General features: G+C 44.0%; 1 protein-coding gene across 2 annotated transcripts in view; it reads right to left on the reverse strand.

The window, feature by feature from the left end:
* Positions 1 to 337: 337 nt before the first annotated feature.
* UBE4B (ubiquitination factor E4B) overlaps positions 338 to 23167 on the reverse strand; it is a 53691-nt gene continuing 30861 nt past the window's right edge. For both annotated transcript variants that reach the window (XM_072156493.1, XM_072156494.1), the window contains 16 exons: positions 22484 to 22600; positions 22254 to 22352; positions 21104 to 21217; positions 20834 to 21032; positions 20566 to 20704; positions 19110 to 19209; positions 18797 to 18924; positions 10230 to 10328; positions 9884 to 10119; positions 8498 to 8624; positions 5575 to 5719; positions 5301 to 5435; positions 5018 to 5209; positions 3909 to 4083; positions 3435 to 3581; positions 338 to 1513 (listed from right to left, as the gene is read on the reverse strand). In XM_072156493.1, the coding sequence (XP_072012594.1) occupies positions 1452 to 1513; positions 3435 to 3581; positions 3909 to 4083; positions 5018 to 5209; positions 5301 to 5435; positions 5575 to 5719; positions 8498 to 8624; positions 9884 to 10119; positions 10230 to 10328; positions 18797 to 18924; positions 19110 to 19209; positions 20566 to 20704; positions 20834 to 21032; positions 21104 to 21217; positions 22254 to 22352; positions 22484 to 22600 (2214 nt within the window). In that variant the 3' untranslated portion in view covers positions 338 to 1451. The remainder of the gene's footprint in view (positions 1514 to 3434; positions 3582 to 3908; positions 4084 to 5017; positions 5210 to 5300; positions 5436 to 5574; positions 5720 to 8497; positions 8625 to 9883; positions 10120 to 10229; positions 10329 to 18796; positions 18925 to 19109; positions 19210 to 20565; positions 20705 to 20833; positions 21033 to 21103; positions 21218 to 22253; positions 22353 to 22483; positions 22601 to 23167) is intronic.

Below are 23167 nucleotides of genomic sequence, written 5' to 3' on the forward strand. Positions count from 1 at the left end.
GTACATACAGTGGCCCCCACACAGGCACCAGCAGTATATAGTGGCCCCTCTACACATGCCCCAGAAGTAGGAACACTCACAAATGACATTATCACGCACACCAGTCTTTGTCCTGCAGAGCTCTGCTGCACTGCCTATAAATTACATCGGCGCCTTAAAGGATATTACTACAATTATACTATACAATTATACTATAGACCTCTGATTTTATTTGCTGCTTTGTCAACAAAGCACAGTGTAGCAGGTCACAAGCCATCCAGGCTCTGGATGATTCATGTAACATGTAGTCCACCATGTGAGAAACAGGATGTAAAAGAAATGAACACTCAGTACACAGTTTCTGCAATGTTGTCATCATTTATTGTTTTTTTTCCCCTTCCTAGACTCCATAACTCATTAGGAAGGAGGGAGTTAATTCTGCAAGAAAAATGAAAATATAAGAGGGAAAACACATGTCTTTTTTTTCTTTTTACAGTTTTCATTTTAAAAGTTTCCTGCCTTGCCACATAAGGAGAGTACAGGAATTCAAGTATGGTGTGGAGGGCAGTAATACAAAAAGTTTTCATAAAAAAAAGAGAAAAAAAAAAAACTTTGCACATGCCAGTTCCTCTGGCACCAATCACTTTGGTAAGGCTAAACAATAGGTGCAAACTGAGATTTCACAAACAGGGAATTATCCTCACTTAAGAGGGAGTAGGCAGGGTGCAAAGCAGGGTTGGGGTGTAACCTGGCAGATCATAGCCTCCCATAAATCTCAAGAAAGCCAGCTATGTAGTGCTAAACTTTCAAAAAGAAAAACAAAAACCTTGTTTACACATAAATGCATACAGGAAAAGAAGAAAATAAAGCATCTAAAGCCAGTGATAAAACATTTGCAGTCGCCAAGCTTAAAACAAATAAACTCATAATATATAAATATATATTTGGTAATATATATCATATATTATACAGATATAGATGATAAAAGAGCACTCCACAAATCAGACTTTGTTTCGGGTCCCAGAATTAGAACTGCGCATCACAATGGAAAGGGTTGGGATTACAGCCTCCGTTGAAGATGGATTATTGGATATTTCCAATAAAAATTAAACTGGTATCCTGGCAAGGAGAACCGAGAGAGGGTGAAAACAGAGGAGAGGGAAGGTGTTGTAGCAGCAGAAAAAAATTAAATAAAAAGGATTTTAACATTGTTGCACTCAGCTTATAGCCAGATTATGGTGAAACCTTGATGTTTCTGTACACCAGCTCTCCAACACAGATGAGCTGAAGGTCTCTGCCTTCTGGACTGTAATTGCCAGCCTTTGTTAAGAAAATATAATCCCCCTTTGTTAATTCCTCATTGGGTTATCTTGTCAATGTGTGTGATATTATTTAAATATATGTACAGGGTTGCATCTGCTGTGGTGTGGTGGCCTCCGCAATGACAAACCTCTTCACAAATCATTGTCACGTCATTGGTCGGTGCTCTGTTTCTCTCTCATCCACGCATGGATCCTCTCCTTAAGCTCTGGCACTGAAATAAAGTAATCAGAAAAGTCTTATTTCCTGGAGTAATAATGTACTTCCCAAGTAGTTTCTAAAAATGTCTGGAACGGTCATGCACTTCCCATCACTAATCAGATATGATCCATGCTTAAAAGGAATATTTTCATGTACAGCTGGAAGATTTTTCCTAAAATTATTATGCTCGTGTGCAGGAAGCTTTACACTGCTGTGGCAATAGTGTTATACTGTAATGGTACTCTAAGACTTACCGCATAGCTGGTAGGAACCCAACAGTCTTAACCCAATCCCTCACATATAAAGCAGCAGATCTTTACTACTCGTATATATCTCCCACACAGAGCCAGAAGCTTGTGTACAGACATAACACGGGAGGCTGGTCTGTGAGGGAGTCAGACATATCATAAACCTGTCAGTCTGACTCCCTCACAGAACCAGCAGCCAGTGGGAGCTCAATACATAGCACTCCAAATACAGTTCATATAGTGCACCAGCCTAGCGCATATACTTTGCCTTACTCCCTCAAACTACCACAGTACAGGGTGACACAGGGATTATGTCCCTACTCTCCATAATAAATAACCATCAGCATTGCCCTCTTCCATCCCACGCTCTCTTTTTCCCTATGACGAAACACAATGTTTGATTGCCAGGTTTAAACGGCTCCATCTTACCACTAGAGATCATTTCCAAGTGACCTGTCAGGGAGGATGCTGATAAAATTCTAAATTTCTTGTAAATAAAATGGCAAATTAAATGAGATTATTTATCGCCCAGCCTTTTGTTCATGTAATAAAATTATAGCTCATCAATACAATAAAGATTTTATGTTTGTCGTGTAACAAAGCTCACAACTGACTATGAGAAGAAAAAGACTGCAACTATTATTTAGTTCTGTGCACCTTCAAAGTTTTCCCAGCAGAGCAAAACACCATCCACCTAGCTGTGCAGGGAGCTACCCTTCAATTACCCTAAAGCAGTGGTGGCGAACCTATGGCACGGGTGCCAGAGATGGCACTCAGGCCAACACCAGAGAGGACTCCAGGTATCTTCCTGCAGTCCCAGACATCCCAGGACTTGCTGTGCAGAGCTATATTAAAGTGACAGTGCTATCTGGGACTACTGGAGGAGTTGGAAGGTGTGGATAGATCTGGATTATCATTGTAGCTCCCGCTCCAGTCCTGACAATTCTTCCTGTTTATGGGACCCTAAGGGAAGCTACAATGATCATCCAAATTTCTTCTATTTTCTGCTTTATTGGTGTCCTTAGGGTGCTGATATGAATCAAAGCTGTGACAGAGCAGGGAGTATAAATCAGAAATCAAATTTCTGTGTTGGCACTCTGCAATAAACAAGTGGGTCCTGGTTGTAGTTTGGGCACTCGGTCTCTAAAAGGTTCGCCATCACTGCCCTAAAGAGTGGACAATCAGGCACTACTAACTGAGTAATGCCCTTACAGGATAGGATTGTGAAGGCAACATGTGGATCCCTCTTTCTCCAGTACCAGAAGCTGAACGAAGGAAAGGAACCCTCATTTAGTAAGAGGCACCTGTAGAATTGATATTTACACGTACGTTACACTTCCATAGTCACAAGGGTGTGGAAGGCCTATATACATTGTGGATCTAACTGGCAAGGATACCTTTAACTGCCCATAAAGATAGATATTTAATAGCAAAAGTGAAGACACTCCACCTAGAGTCTGACTGTATTAAAAAAAAAAAAAAAAAAAATCAGGTCAAATAAAAATGGCTGCATAACAGGCGTGCCATAACTAATAATTCTTTTTCATCATTCATTTAAAAGGGACATGGATGTGATACACATGATACATTGAAGCTCTTCAATAATGCGGACGTCAACATGTCCTAGTATTCTTCAGAAATAGCAGGTAAGCAACCCGGTAGTGTAGGGTGCAGGGTGAATTTTACCTGGTTCAAGCATGCTTTCAGTGAGTGTTTGTCTGTTGAAAGGATCAGTAGAAGAGTTTAGGAGGTGCCTCAAAATGATTGACCGGTCCATGATGGTTCCTGATGGTAGTCTCACTGGCTCAGACATCAAAGTGTCCATCAGTGGATCTGAATGAGATGAAGACAAATCAGGTTTGTAAACACAAATCTTGAAATACTAAAAGTTTTTACCCTGATGAATCTCAAAACAAGTGACATCTGCAATGTGATGGGAGTTATAAAGCAGTAAAAAATGCAATCCAAACACAAATAACTCTGCCAAATCTTCAAAAACTTATTTCATGTGTTTATAGATTGCTAGGATCACCTTTGAACCAATGACATTCTTAAGTTACATCTGTAAGCATTAAATGCTACTAAAAGTTCAGGTTTGTAATAGAATACATAAAGGCGCATGAGGTAAAATAATTGTTATAGGACACAGTATTAACATACCTCTGAACTCATCTGGTGCATCACTATAATCTATCTCTGCCCGAGCGTTACGTGCCACAATCTCCTCCACCTTCTCAGCCAAGAGCTTGAACTTCTCAATGGCAATTGTAGATTTAATTCCAGCCTTTTTCATTTTAGATATGACCTCTTCAAAAAGTTCTTTGCTGTAGGATCTCTGAGGACGAGACGTACAAACAACTGTCACCACATTTTGCTTCTGAAATTCTAACTTGCACATGACATTTGTATAATAACAGCTGTAAACAGCTTATTCAAAAAGTGCCTGCATCTTATAGTCATGAGGATCCAGCACTGGCAGACCCTACTGACCGCTGTAATGGAGATCAGGTGATGTGCTCTTCTCCCGATCTCCTAGAGAGGAGAGACTCCACACTGCTCTCTCCCGGGACTCCCAAAATGGTCACTGCCTACAGGACCTGTAGTGATGTGCGACTGAACACATGCTTCCTACAGGAACCAAGGTCCTAAGGTTGCAGGGACGGGGCAGAGAACTAGTACTGGTTAAGAAGGGAGTGGGCATGTGTGTGTGTGTGACTAGAAGTGCCCAGTGTGTTCCTTGCGTGTTTTTCTGTGTATAGTAGTGCCCACTGTGTGTATGGCAGAGCTGTGTGCATTTCTGTACAGAGGAGTGCCCAGTGTGTTCGTTGTGTGTATAGCAGAACTGTGTGTGTGTTTCTGTATATAGTGTTTAAGTGTGTATAGCAGAGACTAATGTTTGTAGCAGGACCCAGTGTGTATAGCAGTGGACAGTGTGTTCCTATTTCTGTACATGTGTATAGCAGAGCTGTGTGTGAATGAAGGAATGCATGTAGCAGAGCTGTGTGTGTAAATGTATAGATGTAGCAGAGCCATTTGTGTAAATGTATGGATGTAGCAGAGATTTGTGTGATGTTGTGCGACAAACAGGGATATTTCAATTGGCATAAAATACATTTTTCTTTTTTTGGAAGTCCAAACCTGAGTTTCATTATAGTATGAAAAATATGCAAGTTGAAATACTGAATGTTTATGATTAGAACCCATCCCTAATTAATAAATAGGAATAAAAACTGTAATAACCACAGAATAACCAAAGAAGTCATACAAACCTGGTCGTCTGCTATAGCTTTTGCAAATCTGGGACAATCTAAATGCAGGTAGATATCCGTAAGTTGATCAAGAAGTTTCTTTGGTTCAAACCCATACTTCTCTGGGTTCTCCACCTTCAAGTCTCGACACTTCGGACCACATAACTGCTGCAGGTTAAAATTTAACATGGCTGCTAATCTGGGTCCAAGCTCCTACAGGGAAAGAAAGCAGTAAATACATGGTCCCGGCTGGAGGAAAAATAAGCAAGAACCATGTACAAAAAACAGGCAGCTGAACACTCACAGGTCTAAGGAACGGCTTCTGCACTTGTTTGGTAAGAATGTGAAACATGTCTACAGTCTCTGTGGCTAAAGCGAGATAGGAACGGGAGACACGCTCGTCTTGAGCTAGCTGGGATTGACGTGTCTGCTGTTGATCCTGGAAAATACAAATAAAAAAATAAAAAAAATAGGAATACAAAATGCAAATGTAAAATGACAGTTTCATAAACCACAGCTCTATCCTGACATGACAGGTTAGAAAGCATGATACTAGGGAAATGCATTCTTAGACTCACCCGAGGCAACTGATCCCAGTGCTCCTTGTTCCTCATCTCCTCTTGCATTTCATGGATTCGCTTCAAGGATTCCAAGCTCTCATCCAGCAGGAAGGTGGTGTCATTGATCAGCATATTTATGTAACGCACAAACTGCTTCCCAGAACTAAAAAAGGAAGAATGTTCCTACATTAATTATGCCACAAAAGCAAAACAAAAAAAGCAAACCCACAGCTTCATGACATTACAATTTTTAAAAACCAAAAGAAATTCAATCAATATAATTAAAAAGAAGTACCTACTATTAAAGGGAGCCTCTAATAGGGAGGTCTAATAAAGTGCCCCCACACACACACCTTTTAGATGTCTTTATAAAATGTTCCACTGATGGCTCTATCCGTGGATTAGAGCCATCATTCTTCTAAAGATGCATTCATGGAGGCAGGGGAGTTCCACCATAAGTCAATCTACCCCACCCTCCTCACCGATGCGGATCAAGCATACCCCGCCCCCGTAGGAATCGGGGGAGTTTACATCGTCACACAGAGAACTTTTATTTAAAGAGAATTCCTGAGGGATGAGTGAATGAAGGGGTTGAGAGACACACTGGCTGTGTGTGATGCCGAATGAAAATCGGTGCCCTCATTTACCACTTCTTCAGGAATTCTCTTCAGCTAATACGGTGTGGGGTTTTTGGGGGAAGGGTAACTGGAGAGATTCCCTTTAAAGTACCGTATCTTCTGGACTGTAAGACGCACTTTTTTTCCCCAGAAAATGGGGAAAAAACAGTGGTGCGTCATATAGTCCGGATGTAGCTGCAGGAGGGAATGGCGGGCACCTGGCTGCGCTCTGCCAGCCTAACACTGGCAGGAAGAGCAGCCCTTCACAGTGAAGCACAGCGGCTGTGCTGAGTGCCGCTGCGCTTCTCTCCTCTTCTCAGCCCTCCACTGCTGGAGGGAATGGATGGCAGCACCCCTGCGCACCGCCAGCTCTGCAGCCCTCAGGGCACCGATATAAATGATAATTATGGCAGAGCAGCAGCAGGAGCGCAGCAGCAGTGGAGAGAGAGAAGGTGAGGAGAAAATCACTGACTCTGGCCAATCCCCGCTCGGCTTGTAAATAGCCTGGGAGGCTCAGAGTGAAGACAGAAGATGAAAACTGCTGGCAGTGTGAAGAGGATTCTGTACAGTGCTGTGTCTGACCTGTAAATTCTCTCACAGCACAGGATCAGATAAGTAATAAGTGCTCCCTTCCCCCGGGTCTCTGCTCTCACGCTCTTAACCACTTGTTGCCTGGTTTGTAGTGACTGCTGTCCCCCTGGTAGACTGTAAGCTCTTGTGGCCATTGTACAAGCACTGTCACCTCCTGTGTCCTCCCCCTCATAGATTGTAAGCTCTTGTGACCATTGTACAAGTGCTGTCACCTTCTGTGTCCTCATTGATTGTAAGCTCTTGTGACCATTGTCACATATACGCATACCTATACAGCCCTGGTAACTCTTGAGACCCCCTGACTACGTGCCAGCATAATTCTATCTAAAGATAGATGGCGGTGCCCAGGAGAGGAGGAGGGGGTGAGCGCTGCTTGCCCCTGCCCCTCTCTACAGAGAAACTAGGCTGCACTGCCAAGTTAATTTACTGTTACTTTATTAAATATTTTGGCATACTATTTGGGGAAAAAAAAAATTTCTTATTTTTCTTTCCTCTAAAACCGAGGTGCGTCTTATGGTCCAGTGCGTCTTATAGTCCGAAAAAGATATATTCATATGGCAATCCTCAAAAAGTGAAAGCAGCAAAGTGAAAGCTCCTTTTAACAGGAGCATTGCAGAGTTTCATGAAAGTTTGGTCATTGTGTCGGCAGTATCTGAGTTTTTAGCAATTAGCTTGAATTTTCCTAGAATTCTGTCCCCAAAAATCAGCTTGCTTGGCATTATCAATGAAACTGTATTATGTTAATGCTTTCTACGGACTTGCCGTTTTCTGTGCTCAGACAATTATTATTATTATGACTTGGAAGGATGTGAAGGTACCCCTCTTATCCAGATGGATACAACTGATATACAAATATGTATGTTTCAGATCCTTTACATGCACCAAAGATGCTATGAAAATATTTGATCTCAGATGCAAAACTCATGGGCATGTCGGCTATGCATGTACAAAAAATTTGGACGTGTGATATCCATGTTCAGTCTGTTTTTTTTTTCATGTCCGTAAGTGATACGTTTTTTTTTTTCATATACGCAAAAAGGAAAAAAAAAAAATGGATGGGTTTCTAATCTACTTGCCCTGCCTAGTTGTTTGCCTAACAACATTTAAAATAGGTAAAACAAACAGCATACAGATTTCACTTGTATGCGGTCTGTTTTATTTTTTTGTTTTGCAGATCCACAGATTTCTATGGAGGTGGTGTATGTGAATGTTTATATATTACTGGTAAATGTCACTAATTTCCTCTAAGTAATATTCTTGGATTTTTTTTATTCTTGGATTGATCATATGATTAACATTACATAAGATTACGTGCCAATTGAAGTGATTTTGAAGTTTTTGTATTGCATATGTTGTACGTAGTGTTATGTTTTTGTTGTCAAAGGAAAATTGGCATGAACAAAAAGTCTTTACAAACAAAAAAAGTTGGTCAAGGAATACCTGACAATTTGCCTGAGATTTCCAGTAGTTTTCTGTCAGATTTTGTGCATTGTGTTATGTTTTTGCATGTTTTAGATCACTTTGTATGGAGTTTTTCATGCATGTGAAAAAAAAAAATGTGATCAATCTTTTCTATGGATATGGATCAGTGAAAAACACTCAGACTGCTTTTTATTGATCAGAGCGCTTTAACCCATTATAGAAAGCCTGTTTTGGGACAGATGCCTCCCGGCTAATAAGTACTAGATAAGCTTTACCAGCGGATGACAGCTCCCTGTATACAAGCCACTTACTTGAATTCCTCCATAAATGTGCCGTGATGGGCCGGATTCTGCCAGAGACTTTTAAAGATGGTGCTTATGTGGTAGCGTATGGTAAATTTATCATAGAACTCGCTGGTTGCGCCAGTGTGTTCAACATCTGGAAAGAGAACCATACATTTTCAATCAAAAAACAGAGTCACATCAGAAAAACATGGCAGTGCCCTAAAGCGGCGGATGTGTTGGAGGTCATGGCTGAACCAGAGAAAATCTGATTCTGCAAACCAGCATCCTTATTCATCATGTCACTGACAACAGATAACAGTAAAACTTAATTAATACATCAGTTTTGATGGAGATAGCTTAGGCTAAATTCCCACTACCATTTTTTCTCTCCGTTAAAGTGAAGAATTGAGGTTTAACATATTAGTTGAAAATCTCATTAACATCAATGTAAATTTTACGTTATCCGTTTAGTCATGGATCCATTAACCATGCTTTTTTTTACAAACTGAGGAAAGGTACTGCAGTCTATGTCGTTCTTTCCATCCAAAAAACACATGGATCCCTGCCTAAACAGAACATAATGGATGACATAAAATATACATGGATGTCAACTGGATTTTTAAGCTATACGTTAGTTAAACCTATTTACTTTTGTAAAAGATTTAAAGAGAACCAGGGACCTCATTTTCACTAAAGGCATGTGGTAGAAGCCCATCGCACATTTTGTTTTTTAAAATGCATCCAAACCAAAGCCCAACCCCTGTGACTACACAGAAGATTCTGTCAGGATGCAAGGCAAGTTAAAACACAGAATTATATTGTAATGCAAATGCTTAGAAAAGGCAGTGAGGCATTTTTGCACTGCAGGTGTGATGGGCTTCTTTACCTGTCTTTAGTGAAAATGAGGTCCCTGGCGACAGGTTCACTTTAAGGAACGGAAGGAATGAACAATAGTGTGAAATGAGCCTTAAAAAGATGTATGCCTTCACCAACACTAATCCAGTATGTTGCATCATTTCCTCTGTGTGCCTGAGTCCCTGATCCTCTCCCTCTGTGCACACAGATGGGATGGGTGCGACATTCCAGAGGGGTGTTTTGCAGTGAAAGCAACATCCCAGGTGCACCCACAGTCCCTTGTTTACATAAATATCTCACATTGTAATTATTATTAGGAAGAGAACATAGATTTCTGCTGTATGGCAGTGTCAATAGTTAGAAAGCAGTGGGCAAAGGCTTGTAGCTTGTGGAAAATCAAATTCCTAAAGTAATCTCATCCAATCAGTGTGCTTCCCTAGCACTGCATAGTCACATTACAACTAGACTAATGTAGACTAGATGTTATTCCTATTAAATTAGTGTAGCCTCAAAACCAGCAGAGACTATGACCATGGCTTACAGCAATATTGGTCTTACCTGTATAAAACTTCATCAGAGAGGGAACAAGAAGTTTAGTTGACAAAGGGTGACCTTCGATCATCTCAAAAAATTTCTGAGTCCGATGCTGGATAGCTGGATTTGTTACAAACATAACCTCCACCAACTTGGCCACAAGGTACGGGTTTCGGATATAATTCTGGTTGCATAGAAGCACCACCAGGAACGTCGCAACATCCTGTGTACAGGACTCAAAAAGAACCTGAGGAGCGTATCTGGAGGAAATCCAAAAAACTCAAATGAGCAAGGCCACCAAGCAGAAAATGTAAAATAAAAAAAAGAATCCCATGTAAACATTTAGACCAATAATACATAATTTACTTACTGCACAATAAAAAACAAAAATTCAGCTACATCTTCAACATAAAACTCTGGCAGTGCAGCAAATATCTTGGGAATGTCTGGGCTTAAAGGCAGCGTTATACTAAAAAGAAATTTAAAATGGTCATAAATAACATATTATATAATGTAGTTTCATATATTAACAATATAAATGATCACATTTTAAAAGTAATTGAAAATCAAGCAGAACATCAAGTGTGAATCTGGATGTCCAGGAATCTATGCGGTTATGCTACATTTAATATTATTTTTCCATTTCAATGATGTAAGTGGAGCTAAGTAAAGGGAACATAGGCCAAGCTACATAAATGGTCAGTAAAATAAAATAGTTATGGCCCGCAGGGAACAAGGAAAATATGAATAGGTCATACAAAGTTACAGGTTCAGATAAGCTTAACCTCTTCATGACTGAGGGTCATTGATGCCTGAATGTCCAGGTCAATGTTTGCCGTCGTTATGCGCTTCTTTAAATGATGATATCTTTGGAAAAGCTTTACATCTCAAAATATTTTTTACTTTGTTTTTTACATGACATGTGACATTATCCTTAATAGGATTCACTCTTTGAGAGTGTAGATTGCTGGTTCTGGGAAGCATCCATACACAATCCATGGAGATTGTCCTGTTTAATATGACACCAGAATTGTGTTTCTATGTGCCAGGGTTCATGAGATACAGCCGAAGTTGACCACTGTCATGACGTTAATAAACGTCTTTTCTGGAAGGGGCATGTGCAAATAGGATGTATATGGCTGTTGGCAGTTGTGTTGCTAAGGTGGGAGTTCCAACGAGAATAGAACATGCATGTTGGTTGTCGGCATATGTTATGTCTAGAGATGAGCGAACATGCTCGTCCGAGCTTGATGCTCGGTCGAGCATTAGGGTACTCGAAACTGCTCGTTACTCGGACGAATACTTCGCCCGCTCGAGAAAATGGCAGCTCCCGCCGTTTTGCTTTTTGGCGGCCAGAAACAGAGCCAATCACAAGCCAGGAGACTCTGCACTCCACCCAGCATGACGTGGTACCCTTACACGTCGATAGCAGTGGTTGGCTGGCCAGATCAGGTGACCCTGGGATAGACTAGCCGCTGGCCGCGCTGCTCGGATCATTCTGTCTCTGGATGCCGCTAGGGAGAGAGCTGCTGCTGGTCAGGGAAAGCGTTAGGGTGTTCTATTAGCTTACTGTTAGGCAGGAGTGATTCTCAAAGAACCCAACAGCCCTTCTTAGGGCTACAATAACGTTATACTTTTTTTATTTTAATTTGCATCTTTTACCATTTTGTGAGGAATTAGCAGGGGGACTTGCTACCGTTGTGTTTAGCTCTTAGTGGCACACATATCCATAGCAAAGACCGAAGTGGGAAAATTCAGTAGGGGTTGGATTTCTATTAGGCAATAACTCAGTGTCATCTCATCTGGCATAGTAGTGTGCTTCCTTTGATACTTGGCTAGAAAATAGCCATAGGAGAATACAAACAGCTTCTTGAAGCCTACAGTAGCGTTCTATATATTTGATTTCTGGTTGATCTGCTGGTGGCTGTAGTTTCTGCAGTGCATGTACTTGCCAATTCTGAGCAATTTGTAGTGAGACTTGCGACCGCTGTGTTCTGCGCTTAGTGGCGCACATATCCATAGCAAAGGCCGAAGTGGCAAAATTCAGTAGGGGTTGGATTTCTATTAGGCAATAACTCAGTGTCATCTCATCTGGCATAGTAGTGTGCTTCCTTTGATACTTGGCTAGAAAATAGCCATAGCAATAGGATAGGATTGTTTGGTTTTAAAAACTAAAAAAAAAACAAAAAACACAAAAAAAAAAAAAAAAACACAAAAAAACACAAAAAAAAAAAAAAAGAAGTAAAAAAAAAAAAAAGTTATAACTCTCATTTTAAAAATGTTTAACCCGAGGGCTAGGGGTAGAGGACGAGGGCGGGGACGTGGGCGTCCAACTACTGCAGGGGTCAGAGGCCGTGGTCCTGGGCGGGGTGAGACACCACCTGCTGATGAGGGAGCAGGGGAACGCCGCAGAGCTACACTCCCTAGGTTCATGTCTGAAGTTACTGGGACTCGTGGTAGAGCACTGTTGAGGCCAGAACAGTGCGAACAGGTGATGTCGTGGATTGCTGACAATGCTTCGAGCAATTTGTCCACCACCAGTCAGTCTTCCACGCAGTCCACCCATGTCACCGAAATCCCCACTCCTCCAGCTCCTGCACCTCAGCCTCCTCCCCCCCAGTCTGCCCCCTCCCAGGAAAATTTGGCATTTGAACCGGCATACTCTGAGGAACTGTTTTCTGGACCCTTCCCACAGTCACAAACCACTTGTCCGGTTGCTGCTGAGCAATTTTCCGATGCCCAGGTTTTCCACCAGTCACAGTCTGTGGGTGATGATGACCTTCTTGACGTAGTGGAAGTGTGTAAAGAGGTGTCCGACGATGAGGAGACACGGTTGTCAGACAGTGGGGAAGTTGTTGTCAGGGCAGGAAGTCCGAGGGGGGAGCAGACTGAGGGATCGGAGGATGATGAGGTGACAGACCCAAGCTGGGTTGAGAGGCCGGGTGAACACAGTGCTTCTGAGACGGAGGAGAGTCCTCGACCTGAACAGGTTGGAAGAGGCAGTGGTGGGGCCAGACGGAGAGGCAGGGCCAGAGCTGGTGCATCAGCGCCACTGTCAACTAGTGAAGCTCCCGTGGTGAGGGCTCTTGCGGCGAGGGCTAGATCTTCAGAAGTGTGGAGGTTCTTTAAGGAAACACCGGATGACCGACGGACTGTGGTGTGCAACATTTGCCAAACCAGGCTCAGCAGGGGTTCCACCACTACTAGCTTAACTACCACCAGTATGCGCAGGCATATGAATGCTAAGCACCCCACTCAGTGGCAACAAGCCCGTTCACCTCCGGCCGTGCACACCACTGCTCCTTCCCCTGTGTCAGCTGCTAGTCAGCCCCCTGCCCAGGACCCTGGCACAAAAACCCCATCGTCGCCTCCACGATCCTCCACAGCATCCACCAGCGTTCAGCTCTCCATACCCCAGACGCTGGAGCGGAAACGCAAATATAGTGCAACCCACCCGCACGCCCAAGCCCTTAATGTGCACATCTCCAGATTGCTTAGCCTGGAGATGCTGCCCTATAGGCTAGTAGAGACCGAGGCCTTTCGCAACCTCATGGCGGCGGCCGCCCCTCGGTATTCGGTCCCCAGCCGCCACTACTTTTCCCGATGTGCCGTCCCAGCCCTGCACCAGCACGTGTCAGACAACATCATCCGTGCCCTGACCAACGCCGTTTCTGACAAGGTCCACCTGACCACGGACACGTGGACGAGTGCTGCCGGGCAGGGCCACTATATATCGCTGACGGCACATTGGGTTAACTTGGTGGAGGCTGGGACCGAGTCTGACCCTGGGGCTGCTCATATACTGCCGACGCCGAGGATTGCGGGGCCTACCTCGGTCCAGGTGTTTCAGGCCTACTATGCCTCCTCCTCCTCCCACCCCTCCTCCACCTCCTCCTCCGAACTACCATCCGTGGGCACGGCGCCATCAGTCGGTAGCTCTAGGCACAGCAGCAGTGCCGTCGCTAAGCGACAGCAGGCGGTGCTCAAACTGCTGAGCCTAGGCGACAAAAGGCACACCGCCCAAGAGCTATTACAGGGCATCACGGCGCAGACTGATCTGTGGCTGGCACCGCTGAACCTCAAGCCGGGAATGGTTGTGTGTGACAACGGCCGTAACCTGGTGGCGGCTCTGCAACTCGGCAGACTGACACATGTGCCATGCCTGGCCCATGTGTTAAATCTGATAGTGCAGCGTTTCCTCAAGACATACCCCAATCTGTCTGATTTGCTCACGGTGGTGCGCCGCATCTGTGCGCATTTCAGGAAGTCCAGCCCAGATGCTGCCACTCTCAGGGCAGCGCAGCGCCGCCTCCAACTGCCCGCTCACCGACTGTTGTGCGACGTGCCCACGAGGTGGAATTCAACACTGACCATGTTATCCAGAGTTTACCAGCAGCGCAGAGCGATTGTAGACTGCCAGATGTCAACTTCCACCAGAACTGGTAGTCAGGTCAGTCAGCTTCCTCAAGTCTACAATGAGGAGTGGACGTGGATGTCTGATATCTGTCAGGTGCTGAGTAACTTTGAGGAGTCAACACAGATGGTCAGTGGCGATGCCGCCATCATCAGCCTCACCATCCCGCTGCTTGGCCTGTTGAAAAACTCTCTGGTCAGCATGAAGTCGGAAGCTTTGCGCTCGTCACAAGAGACGGGGGAAGAATATTCCCTTGTTGATAGCCAAAGCACCCTTAGGTCTGTTTCTCAGCGCATATCGGAGGAGGTGGAGGTGGAGGAGGATGAGGAGGAAGAGGAGGAGAATGTTGGCGAGACACAAGAGGGGACCATTGTTGAGTCCTTCACTGTTCAGCGTGTATGGGCAGAAGAAGAGGAGTTGGAGGAGTTGGAGGAGGAGGAAATGGACAGTCAGGCCAGTGAGGGGAGTGAATTCTTACGCGATTTCATGCTAGGCTGCCTATCCCGTGACCCTCGCGTTCAAAGAATTTATTCCAGCACCGATTACTGGGTGTTCACTCTCCTGGACCCACGGTACAAGCAAAATCTTCCCACTCTCATCCCTGGAGAGGAAAGGAGTGTGAGAATGCATGAATACCAGCAGGCCCTGGTGCACAAGCTGAAACAGTATTTCCCTTCTGACAGCGCTAGCGGCAGAGTGCGTAGTTCTGCGGGACAAGTAGCGAGGGAGAGTAGGCGAGCAGGCAGCTTGTCCAGCACTGGCAAGGGTACGCTTTACAAGGCTTTTGCCAGCTTTATGTCACCCCAGCAAGACACTGTCACCTGTCCCCAGTCTCGGCAGAGTAGGGCTGATCTTTACAGAAAGATGGTGAGGGAGTACGTAGCTTACCATACCATCGTCCTAAATGATCACACAGCTCCCTACAACTACTGGGTTTCAAAGCTGGACATGTGGCACGAACTGGCGCTGTACGCCTTGGAGGTTCTTGCCTGCCCTGCCGCTAGCGTCTTGTCCGAGCGGGTTTTCAGTGCAGCTGGTGGCATCATCACCGATAAGCGTACACGCCTGTCGACTGACAGCGCTGACAGGCTGACGCTTATTAAAATGAATAAAGGCTGGATTTCTCAGAATTTCCAATCTCCACCAGGTGAAGGAAGCTCAACCTGAATAATTGATCCACTCCTCCTCCTCCTCCTCATTTTCCTCCTTCTCCTCCTCTTTGTACAGTAAAGCAGAGGAAAATGGCTATTTTTTGACAGGGCCCACTGGCTCTTGCTATAGTACTTCATGCATTTAATTTTTCTGGAGGGCCACCTACCCGGTCCTCTGTTTGAAACAATTTTTGTGAGTGCCACATACAGGCACTCAATCTATTCCATTTTTCTGGAGGGCCACCTACCCGGTCCTCTGTTTTAAAAAATTTTTGGGACTGCCACATACAGGCACTCAATCTATTCCATTTTACTGGAGGGCCACCTACCTGCTCCTCTGGTTTGAAACATTTTTGGGACTGCCACATACAGGCACTCAATCTATTCCATTTTACTGGAGGGCCACCTACCTGCTCCTCTGGTTTGAAACATTTTTGGGACTGCCACATACAGGCACTCAATCTATTCCATTTTACTGCAGGGCCACCTACCTGCTCCTCTGGTTTGAACAATTTTTGGGACTGCCACATACAGGCACTCAATCTATTCCATTTTACTGCAGGGCCACCTACCTGCTCCTCTGGTTTGAACAATTTTTGGGACTGCCACATACAGGCACTCAATCTATTCCATTTTACTGGAGGGCCACCTACCTGCTCCTCTGGTTTGAAACATTTTTGGGACTGCCACATACAGGCACTCAATCTATTCCATTTTACTGCAGGGCCACCTACCTGCTCCTCTGGTTTGAACAATTTTTGGGACTGCCACATACAGGCACTCAATCTATTCCATTTTACTGCAGGGCCACCTACCTGCTCCTCTGGTTTGAACAATTTTTGGGACTGCCACATACAGGCACTCAATCTATTCCATTTTACTGGAGGGCCACCTACCTGCTCCTCTGGTTTGAAGAATTTTTGGGACTGCCACATACAGGCACTCAATCTATTCCATTTTACTGGAGGGCCACCTACCTGCTCCTCTGGTTTGAAACATTTTTGGGACTGCCACATACAGGCACTCAATCTATCCCATTTTACTGGAGGGCCACCTACCTGCTCCTCTGGTTTGAAACATTTTTGGGACTGCCACATACAGGCACTCAATCTATTCCATTTTACTGCAGGGCCACCTACCTGCTCCTCTGGTTTGAACAATTTTTGGGACTGCCACATACAGGCACTCAATCTATTCCATTTTACTGGAGGGCCACCTACCTGCTCCTCTGGTTTGAAACATTTTTGGGACTGCCACATACAGGCACTCAATCTATTCCATTTTACTGCAGGGCCACCTACCTGCTCCTCTGGTTTGAACAATTTTTGGGACTGCCACATACAGGCACTCAATCTATTCCATTTTACTGCAGGGCCACCTACCTGCTCCTCTGGTTTGAACAATTTTTGGGACTGCCACATACAGGCACTCAATCTATTCCATTTTACTGCAGGGCCACCTACCTGCTCCTCTGGTTTGAAGAATTTTTGGGACTGCCACATACAGGCACTCAATCTATTCCATTTTACTGGAGGGCCACCTACCTGCTCCTCTGGTTTGAAACATTTTTGGGACTGCCACATACAGGCACTATCCAAATTAAATTGTCTCCATAGCAGCCTCCACACGTTGTCTCCATTGCTACCTCCAAAAGTCGTCCATATAGCTGCCTCCATACATCGTCCCTTTATCAAACGAGGTGTGTCAGGCAGAAATTTGGGTTGTTTTCATGGATTCCACATCAAAGTTGTTAACTTTGTCGCCACCCTGCTGTGTTATCCACAAAATATACTGGCAAACTTTTACCATTTAGGGATATTATTTCAGCGCTTCTTGCGCATCTGTTTACATTCCCCTCACCCGGCATATCCTAAACTTATAAGAACGCTACTACACTTGATCTTATACAAAAGGTTCTTAGAAGTGCTGTTTGGGGAGTAGCCTAGAGACAGGGGCTTGGATTGGCGAAAGCTCGCCTGGCAGCGGAACGCCAGCTCCATGCGCATCATGCGCTTCTTGCGCATCTGTTTACATTCCCCTCACCCGCCATATCCCAAACTTATAAGAACGCTACTACACTTAACTTGGTGCAGGCTGGGACCGAGTCTGACCCTGGGGCTGGTCATATACTGCCGACGCAGAGAATTGCGGGGCCTACCTCGGTCCAGGTCTCAAAGGCCTACTATACCTCCTCCCACCCCTCCTCCACCTCCTCCTCCTCCGAATTACCATCCGTGGGCATGGCGCCATCAGTCGGTAGCTCTAGGCACAGCAGCAGTGCCGTCGCTAAGCGACAGCAGGCGGTGCTGAAACTGCTGAGCCTAGGCGATAAAAGGCACACCGCCCAAGAGCTATTACAGGGCATTCCACATCAAAGTTGTTAACTTTGTCGCCACCCTGCTGTGTAATCCACAAAATATACTTGCAAACTTTTACCATTTAGGGATATTATTTCAGCGCTTCTTGCGCATCTGTTTACATTCCCCTCACCCGCCATATCCTAAACTTATAAGAACGCTACTACACTTGATCTTATACAAAAGGTTCTTAGAAGTGCTGTTTGGGGAGTAGCCTATAGACAGGGGCTTGGATTGGCGAAAGCTCGCCTGGCAGCGGAGCGCCAGCTCCATGCCAAGATCCAACTAACATAGTTTTAACTGCAGCACCTTTAATCTACTACTAGTTGACTGCCTCCATACATGGTCCCCTTATCAAACGAGCTGTGTCAGGCAGAATTTTGGGTTGTTTTCATGGCTTCCATGTTAACTTTGTCGCCACCCTGCTGTGTAATCCACAAAATATACTGGCAAACTTTTATCATGTACCGATATTATTTGAGCGCTTCTTGCTCACCTCCTTTGGTTCCTCTCTGCCACCCATTGGTTTGAAGCCTGAGTCCATTTAGGGTATGTCGCCATGACACTCTCTAGCCTGCTGCCGCTGCCTCTGCATGCCGTCCCCTATAGTGTCAGGGTCAATTATTGGATGTTTTAGATGCTATCTAGCTTCATTCTGTCACTCTGTCATGGCCATGCTGTTGCCCATAATTTTGGCATAATGGTGCGATTAGGCAGCCTCAGAGGCATCCATGCATGCTGCCCCTGCTGTTTCCTGTCCATTTCCGTGGTGTTTCCATCCTTTTCTGAGGTTCCCAGGTGTTTGGCCAAGCTTCCCTGTGCAGAGCCTTGGTCCCCTTGAAAAATGCTCGAGTCTCCCATTGACTTCAATGGGGTTCGTTATTCGAGACGAGCACTCGAGCATCGGGAAAAGTTCGTCTCGAATAACGAGTACCCGAGCATTTTAGTGTTCGCTCATCTCTAGTTATGTCCCTGAATGGACAATCTCTACTTATGTAAAAAAAAAAAAAAAAACCTTGGGTAAGCAGGATCCACCATGCGTAGCAAGAGCTGTATAACCATTCCATAGAAATTTAGGCATCTTCTGAGGAAGTTTTCATCCAGTAAGCCGGCATCAGCACAGGCTTTACAACGTACCAGCTTCTGCAGTAAAGATAGAAAACAGATGCAAAATCTATTAGCTCTAAGTGCACTGGTTGGGACAGACATATACTGCGCAATAGAAAGTTCAATACTTAGGAGGCTTGGTTTTGTTACAAAAAACATGGATAACACAGAACCAGAACGGGACAACCCTTACTTGAAAGGACCACCACTGTTGAACAAACCTTGAGCTGAGTTTTACAACGTTTCAACATCTCTCTGTGTCTGGCAGCAAGTGGGGAATCTTTCCACTGATTCTCATTGTTCTTCAGCTCTTCTACCGTCCTAGGGTTAAAGGGAAATAAAAAAGTTTAAAAAAGAAGAAGAAGAAAAGCCAAAACATGTCATGGTTTGCTGCAAATTTATTAACGGGAACATGAATAGTAGTATCTAGAGGCTGCTTTAATGATCATAAGAATGCTTCCACAATACAGGGCCATCAGAAATGGACATGAGTTTGATGTCAAGCAATAGTTATACAGTGGTATTCATTCCCACAACAGAGAATCCCTAATACAATACAATCTGCCATGTATTTATCATAATGCTTGCCTCTATGTGGGAAACCACAGCAGACTGAAATATTTGATACAACAACCCATTTAACCCATACCTATAACTAACAGTATAAAGCCAACTTCTGGGTAGACAAGACATAAACCCAGAGGGGTAAAAAAGAAGGAAGGGTGGTGGAAGGCAGGAGAGACAAGAACTGTAGAACTTGGAGGGAAGGAATAAGGGTATCTGAACATTATGGATGTGTAATCCAGTAGCTATCCCGTAAGTCCAAAACAGCATTAACAAGACCTAGGTGGTTGTTACATATCACCGTTGAATACTCCACATTCCTCACATCCTTAACACTAGTGTGGAGGTCCTATTGCTGAAGGTGAGGAGGGCTGCATCAATAAAACATGCAATAGGACACCCAGCTGCAGTGAGAATATGCAACATAATTTTGAGTCTCTTCTTTCTGGATTGGCAGACTGGAGATTGAACAAGTAGAGTCGATGGTGAGGATTAAGGACAGTGTCCGTCCCTCAGTCAAGAAAGGCTGTATTTGCAGGCAAAACCAAAAAAAATATATTGGCGCCGAAAATTTCAGGAAAAGCAGCGTCTTAAGTGTACAAGGAGCTGGGTGTGTGGTACCAATGCAAGTCCACATTGGTTTTCTTCAATAACCACACACAGAACTTATAGCCAAAAGTCGCCAAATAAGCTGCCATGTGGACCAAGTTATAGACATGTTCAAGGCAGTCTCCCCACTTCACCATGTGTGCATGAAGAATCATGATGTCAGTGGAGGAATTCAAGAGAATTGAGCAGATCGCAGAGATCAGACCTCAGAGTGAGGAGCCCATTTCAGATAGTTACTTAGAGGCACTGGGTGCGTAGACTGTCAGTGAGCAGTGTAAGGATCAGATGCAGTGGCAAATCTAAAAATATTGTTAGTGGACAGTAACCATTGCTGCTCTTTGCAGGATTTTTTTTTTTTAGTTTTTTGGGACTTTTTAGGTGCATTTTTGCAACTATGCAGAGGTCTGAAGAAGTTGGGGTGTGAGTATTTGTAGGTTTTACTTTAAATAGCTAGTTCCCTGGTCCAAATGAGCAAGATTACATTCATACTAGAGAGTTGCTAACCTGTTTAGCTCCCGGATAGCCCTTAATCGCCGAATGTAACGGCGGCAGCTAGGCAGGATTGCAAGGTGATGAGCATGCAAAGTCAAAAAGAAACACTCTGTAGGAAACCTAGGTTCTGAAACAGAAGAAGGATCTTGACCTGTAATATAATTAAAAAGGGAAAAAAAAAAAAAAAAAGGTAAGAATATATAATACACAATTTACATGCCTACAATGATATTACACACAAACACACACACGTAGCCACTTAATAGGATATGACACCTACTTAGCTCTTCCATCCAGCTGGTGACCTCTTCCATTGTAGCTTTGATCCGAGTCTCATCACTGGGCAGTGCTATGCGACATTTTGGATGAAATATATACATAGGATCCACAGTCTCCAGCTTAATCTTGGTGCTGAGCTGCTGCAGCACCCATAGGAAGTTCAGCATAAATCCATCAGTAGACACCAGCCTATCATCTGTCTGATAAATAAAAAACTGAATAAAAACACTGCTCTGTGCTACAGGGATAGGAACTGCGGAAAGGACTGTACCTGCATTTGAGCCTTTTTTATATTGCCATTGACGATGGCAGCCATGTAATTCAGGGCAAATTCTCTGGTCTCACCATTCAGTAACACACTGTGTAGAATTTTGAATAGTTCTTGCTAGAAAAAGATAGAAAAACAGAAATACAATTACATTTTTAAATGTTACCAATTCCACCAAACTAGAGTGATGACAGCCTCATGACCTCCTGACGAAGGCCTACTGGTCTCCTGGGGACCCCCATTGTACCTAGCACCATGCTTACGGGTAAGGACCGAAATTGATTTTGTGTACTGCGGGAGCCGGATGGTACCTCCGGTCCCCCACTTCACATAGGATCCTACCAAGGAATTATCCTTTTATTTATGTTCCCGTCTGCATTATTCATCATATATTAGACCCTTTGGTCTTTACATTATCATTTACTTATAGGTCTGGGGTGCTTGCAGGACGCTTATGGTTTTCGTGGTACTTCCCTATGTTATTCACTTTTTGCATATTGTGCATTGTATTTATAATAAAAGATATCATTAATTTTATCTTTGATGATCTTTCCGACTCTCTTTTGGGTTGTTGATTATATTTGGTTGAGAGTTGTTTTCATATAATATCGAATGAGGCTCTTTTTTCTTCTTTTGGTTGTTGATGACAGCCTCATGCCTACAATCTTAATTTATTCAACCAGAACACTGCAATAAAGTAAATGCGTTAAAATATATTTTTTAACTGCCATACATAATTGAATATAGGCCGACCTGAGTATAAGCAGAGGCACCTAATTTTACCACCAAAAACTGGAAAACCTATTGACTCAAGTATAAGCCTAGGGTGGGAAATGCATTGGTCAGCCTGCCAGCCCCCCCTGTGGTCTAGAGCCTGCCAGTCCCCCCCCCCTGTAGTCTAAAGCCTGCCAGCCCCCCCCCCCCCCCCCCTGTAGTCTAAAGCCTGCCAGCCCCCTCCCCCCCAGCCTTGATTAAATACGGCAAGTTGAAATTGAGGGGTTTTTTCCTTTTTTGTCAGTATTCCAGTATAAGGAACCTCTCCAAGTGTTTGCTTTACCACTCTACCATACTTAGTCTGGTGAAGCACTATTCACATGCCCACCATTTGTTAGTTGGCTGCAACTAACTTATTACAAGGTTGCACAATACTCACCCGTGCAGACTCCAAGTAATGCTGAAGTGACTGACTGACAACTCGGGTGTTTTCAAGAGTAATCGTAGGACCAGAGAAGTGCTTCTCAACTACTTTGTTCTGTAAGGAGATGAATATTTATTTTATTCACAAGAGAGAGCATCATTACTGAGCAGTCACCTACATATACAGTTTAGGGACTTCAGTAGATGTGAAAATATAAATTTCACAACAACCAAAAAGAAACTTACATCATCTTCAGCAAAGACAGAGAGGCTGAAGAAAGAACCAAGGTAAGACAGGCACTGCAGTTCACGGCCACTTGCTGGGCTCAGTGACTTGGGTAACCAAAGTGGCAAAGAGGCCATCTGAAATGTAAAGAAGTGTATTGTAACAGTAGCATTTAAGCTATTACATACAGGTCCATGAGTCTCACACCTCGGTATCACCAGCAGCCAATAATAAGTTAATTCAGTTTATCATCCAACAATGTTATACAACTCCTGTCCGATTGTTCGGTATGCATAGATTGGCCAACACTAGATGCCACAGTTTTCAGGCGGACCGAGCTGATTTCATCCACCATATATGGGCTTGCGATTCTGGAGAGAAGTAGTTTCTCTGCTATCCGATATCCTGAACAAACCGATTCCTGCCTCACCAGCCCCAAGCCTATTGGGAATTACCTGGGAGAATGACTGGTCCTATCATGAAACAATTTTTCCGAAGGAAGCTCTGTTTTTGGCCAGCAAGACCATTGCTATACCCTGGATGGCCGCTGTCTCTCAGTAGAAGAAAAAAGTTAACTTGACTCTACGATATGAGACCGATTTGGCAAGCTCTGTGTGTGCTATATAAAAGTAATTATTTATTATATTATTATTATTCTTCAATGAGAGTGCAATACTTGCTGTACAACGATTCCTTTAACTTGA

Source organism: Engystomops pustulosus, chromosome 6, assembly GCF_040894005.1.
Source record: "Engystomops pustulosus chromosome 6, aEngPut4.maternal, whole genome shotgun sequence".
NCBI classification, from domain to species: Eukaryota; Metazoa; Chordata; class Amphibia; order Anura; family Leptodactylidae; genus Engystomops; species Engystomops pustulosus.